Source organism: Asparagus officinalis, chromosome 6 (genome assembly GCF_001876935.1).
Source record: "Asparagus officinalis chromosome 6, Aspof.V1, whole genome shotgun sequence".
In the NCBI taxonomy this organism is placed as follows: domain Eukaryota; kingdom Viridiplantae; phylum Streptophyta; class Magnoliopsida; order Asparagales; family Asparagaceae; genus Asparagus; species Asparagus officinalis.
Window position 1 is genome coordinate 5,053,694 of NC_033799.1, and position 4,841 is coordinate 5,058,534.

General features: G+C 39.0%; 1 protein-coding gene across 1 annotated transcript; it reads right to left on the reverse strand.

Annotated features, from left to right (window-relative positions):
* On the reverse strand, positions 251–4,182 carry LOC109844893 (F-box/kelch-repeat protein At1g57790-like). Its single transcript, XM_020414063.1, has 3 exons — positions 4,132–4,182; positions 1,279–1,454; positions 251–1,027 (listed from the first exon to the last, which is right to left on the reverse strand). Exon 3 carries the CDS (start codon positions 962–964, stop codon positions 344–346), a length of 621 nt encoding a protein of 206 aa, XP_020269652.1. The 5' UTR covers positions 965–1,027; positions 1,279–1,454; positions 4,132–4,182; the 3' UTR covers positions 251–343.

Here is a 4,841-nt window from a genome sequence, read left to right on the forward strand (position 1 = left end):
TTCCGGAAATTAGGGCCGTGACAGATTCTTTGACGAATTCAAGAATTTTTTTCAATTAACAATAATTTTTTTTGTGATATTGGTCCCTTACATCATTAATATTTTAAAATTAGTCCTTCAAATCATTAAACTTGCTCTTAAATCATTAATATTTTAAAACTTTAGACTTCACTATTTCTCTAGAAGTGAAAACGTGGAAACAAACAAGATTTTACGCATGAAATATTTGAAACTTTTTAATACATTATGATAATCGTAAACTTTTTCGCAGCCATGTTATAGTTTATAAATAAATCTAAAACAAACAAAATTAAGTATTTGACTACGCGCAAAGCAAGTGCATCTAAAAGGAAGGCATCACCCAGACGCAATCTGTCCGCACTTGTTCAGCATCACGTTCAGCATGTGTATGTAGTTTCTTGGTTTTCAGAGAGTAGTACACCCCTCCCCCCCTCCTGGACGCAGCACCATCACTAAATCTTGGCAGATATATCCTGTTTCCCGTCTCTTTTGATGGAGAGACTACCGAAATAGAGCTCCTCGCATCCACAAATATCATCTCATCTCCCAAGTCATCGACATTTCTCCACGCCATCTTCGACTCGTCGAGTCTAGACACGGTGACCCTTTCCCCATCGTTGAAAACAAACACAGACATGAGCTCCTTGTTTTCCGCCGACTCCACCAGAAAGCAGTCATGACCCTGCAAACAATTGCTCCTCCTTGAGAACAACGGCCTAGGCCTATCAAGAACGGTCCACGTCTCCTCTTCAGGGTTATAAACACCGAGGTTTCCTTCCCTACCCAAGCAATAGAAGAGTCCTTCGTGAAACACCGGGTTGTTGCAACCCACCTGAAATGGGAGGTTACTCTCAAACTCTTCTTGACTCCATTCATCCTCTCCGTGTCGCCACACGTAAATGTCAACCTGAGATTCTCTCACAAGAGAACCACTTACTCCCATCAACCTGAAATCTGAACTAGTTGGCACAGACGAGAAGCATACGCCATCAAAGCAGCATTGAAAATGCCTAGGAAACGGGGGATCAATGATTTCCTCCTCCTCAACAAACATATTTACTATGGACAGGTCTTCGTCGTCGTTAATGAAGACCACCCACCCGTCCTTGGAGAAACATGGAGCAAAGTAATTATCTACTGTTATTTCCTCATTCATGTCGACGGACTTCCCATCCAAGGGATCGATAAGCTTGGACTGGCCCCTGCTGGTATCTGGTACATACATGAGCTTCGGCCAGGGCTTTATATCATCACAGATAGAGTCTGAGACCCACCTCCAACTCTTGCACACTGAACCGAGTCGGATTCGATCCACGAGGGGGAGATTATGTACAATCAAACCCATCATGTCGGTTGGGATGTCAGTCCATGACCTGAATTTTTCCTCATCAATCTTTTCTTCTTTGCTGATTATTGCCATTTTGAGATGAAATCTGTATCAAGACAAGAACAAGAGTATAGAAACATAAGCAAACTTCTAAGATAAACCAGAAGTGATAGATATGAAAGAGTTAAACATGATCGCGTCAGTTTTTTTTTTTTTTTTTGCATTTTCATTTAAAAGATATTCATAATGGACAAATTTTCAAAACCGCCCTTTTTAGGATTTTATTTGCAAAAACCGACCCCTTTTGAAATTAATTACAAAAACCGACCTGTTTTCAGCCCAGCGCTGAAAACAGGTCGGTTTTTGTAAAAAGTTCTCCGAAACATCACGGGAGTTGAACTCCCGTGAAGTTTAGCAGATTTTTAAACTTCACGGGAGTTCAACTCCCGTGAAGTCTAATTTCTTCTAAAACTTCACGGGAGTTGAACTCCCGTGAAGTTTCGATTCCAACTCTCTCCTTCTGTCTTCGTTCTGTTTCTAGGAGTCAGCATCGTCTCTTTGTGCTTTGGGAAGGTGAGATGAGAATCCAGATTCCTCATTAATTAATTCTTCTCTCTTCGTTCTGTTTCTCGGAGCAGCAGCGTCTCTTTGTGCTTTGGGAAGGTGAGATGAGAATCCATATTTTTCATTAATTAATTGACTCGTGATTTATGATTATTCTCCGTAGATTCAATTTAATTATTTTGGTGGGGAATTAAAGATGAAATTTTTAGGGTTTGTAAACTGTAACTTGGATCTGGAGAAAGAGCGAAGAGAAATAATTGTTTGGGACTTTGATCGGGCCTATCATTTGGAGAAAGAGCGAAGACAAACATCACCATCGTGATCGGCGACCGAGAGATGAAGATCGCCATTGTGAAAGCGCTGAATTTGATGATTCGGATCAAGAGATTGAGATTTCCGCCATTAATGCACTGAAGAAGTTTGGATCGGTGGAAAAATAATCAAAATATAACCCACTTTAAAATGAATACTATAGAGAATTTAGAAACGGCGCTGGGTTTGTTGAATTAATAATACTTCACGGGAGTTCATCTCCCGTGAAGTTTTTAGAAGAAATTAGACTTCACGGGAGTTGAACTCCCGTGAAGTTTAAAAATCTGCTAAACTTCACGGGAGTTCAACTCCCGTGATGTTTCGGAGAACTTTTTACAAAAACCGACCTGTTTTCAGCGCTGGGCTGAAAACAGGTCGGTTTTTGTAATTAATTTCAAAAAGGGTCGGTTTTTGCAAATAAAATCCTAAAAGGGGCGGTTTTGAAAATTTGTCCTATTCATAATAGAATCCAAATACAAAATTCATATGTGTTGTGCGTGGCGGAAGCTTCGAGTGCAACACGAACAATTACTCGAGATAAATCACAACTAATAAACAAATCACAATCATAGCAAGAACAAACTATTTACTTGGTTCGACAAGTTGCCTACGTCCACGGGACAAGAAGGGGATGAGGTTTTCACTAATAGAGAATAAGAGTACAAACTGAGATTACAAATCACTCGAAGGAACAAACTAATCTCACCAACAACTCTCTTTATCTCTCCAAATAAACCCTAAACAAACAGCTCAGAAAATACCTCTTTTCTGTGCTCCAAATATCCCAAACTGTAGCCTTAAGAAACTCTAGAACGTGTATTGGTATTTATACAAACATCAAAACCCAATAAGAACAGGAAACACAAAACAGGCCCATACCCGCTACGCGGTCAACCGCCAAAAGCTCGCGGTCGACCGCGATCAAACGACAAAGAGTCAAAAAACCATTACAGGGTATCGCGGTCGACCGCGCCAAGCCCTGAACCAAATCTCAGGTTTGTGCACGTATGCGGTCGACCGGCCTTGTGCCGCGGTCGACCGCCAAACTCCAAAACACTCTACTGAGCTCCAAAACATGTTCTTCTTCGAAATTCTTCGCGGTTTCTTCAATATGAACGTATAAAGTTATAAGCCATAAAAAGAAGAAGTATATAAAGTTACAGAGGCACTAGAGTCAGATTCATAACGCACATAATTAAGGACAAGCTAAGTATAGTCCATGAAGAGTTAATGATATTCTATCAAAACCTATATAAAGGATAAATTTAGATCTCTGCACAGAAACTTAACCCATTATATGAAATTGATTTACTACTTTACGTCCTCCCCCGTGAGTAAGTGCAACCCAGATGCCAAAACCAATCAAAAAGTAAACTATTCTATCTAAAATAGAAAAAGATCGGGACCTCATAGAAACCTCTCAAAAACCAAGAGAAACTGGAATGCCATTTCTCATAATATAAGAGCAATAAGTCAAAATTTTCAATAATATATTTGTCTAAATTCTATAAAGCTAAGTACTCAAATACATTCCGCGCGTATACAACTAACTCCAATATACATTCCAGCACCATCTTTTGGGGAAAATATCAATGCCTCAAAGAAATACGTGGCTTTCGAAATTAGCTTAATGGCACAGCTAGTTTTTCAGAACTGAGATATTTTACTTTGATACCATAATTAATTTCTTTTTGACACTTTGATAGCCTAAACCGTGGGTATCAATCAAAGTTAAAACACGAGTGAAGACTGGGGCATCAAATGTTCAAAAAGGTGTAAATTTTGGGATATGAAGTGTCGTAGGAAAATTATTAAGTACCGAATTGAAGCTAAAAAATTGGGTAAACTTTGTGCTAACTAGCCCTTTTCTAAGAAATTAAAAATGCAATCGAGTATCGAATCCGTACCAAAACAATCCTTGCAACTTTCGAGTCCGAGGCCCAACGGCGACGAGGTTATAGGGTTGGCGACCTCTCTGCTTGGTTTTTATATATAAAGAGGCCTACAGCCCTGTTTCTACTAAAACTCAAAATAGAACAATTTTCTAATCCTACTCCGACTCAAGATGAGCGAAGTTCTAACTTACTGTTTCCTATTCCCATTGGATGTGGGAACAGAAAATTAAGAGAGAGAGAGAGAGAGAGAATATAGGTTTCCTTCTCCTTTTGTGATTGGTGAGAGAATTCTAATACCATAATATTATATATATATATATATATATTATATATATATAATATATATATAAATATATATAATATATATATAATATGAGAAAAATGGTATACTTGCGTTACCAAGGATCCTGTAGTGATGTGGAACACATTTGTCATACATCACACCTTGAAGATTGCGAGGCCTCAACCAACTCAGAGGTGTGAGCTATGGACAAGATGTGTCCACATCAACTACCAAGGATCCTTGGCCCAAGTAAATACCCCATATTCCTCGTATATATAATATATATATTTATATAATATATATATATATTTCATCTCTTTTATGCACTTCATGATGTTTATCACTCTGATATTGTGGAAGCACGTACTAGTGAATCTGCCCTCCTCCGCGTGTGGACGTAGCGCCGCAGCGCCGAAGCAAGTAAGCCTTCTTGACCGTT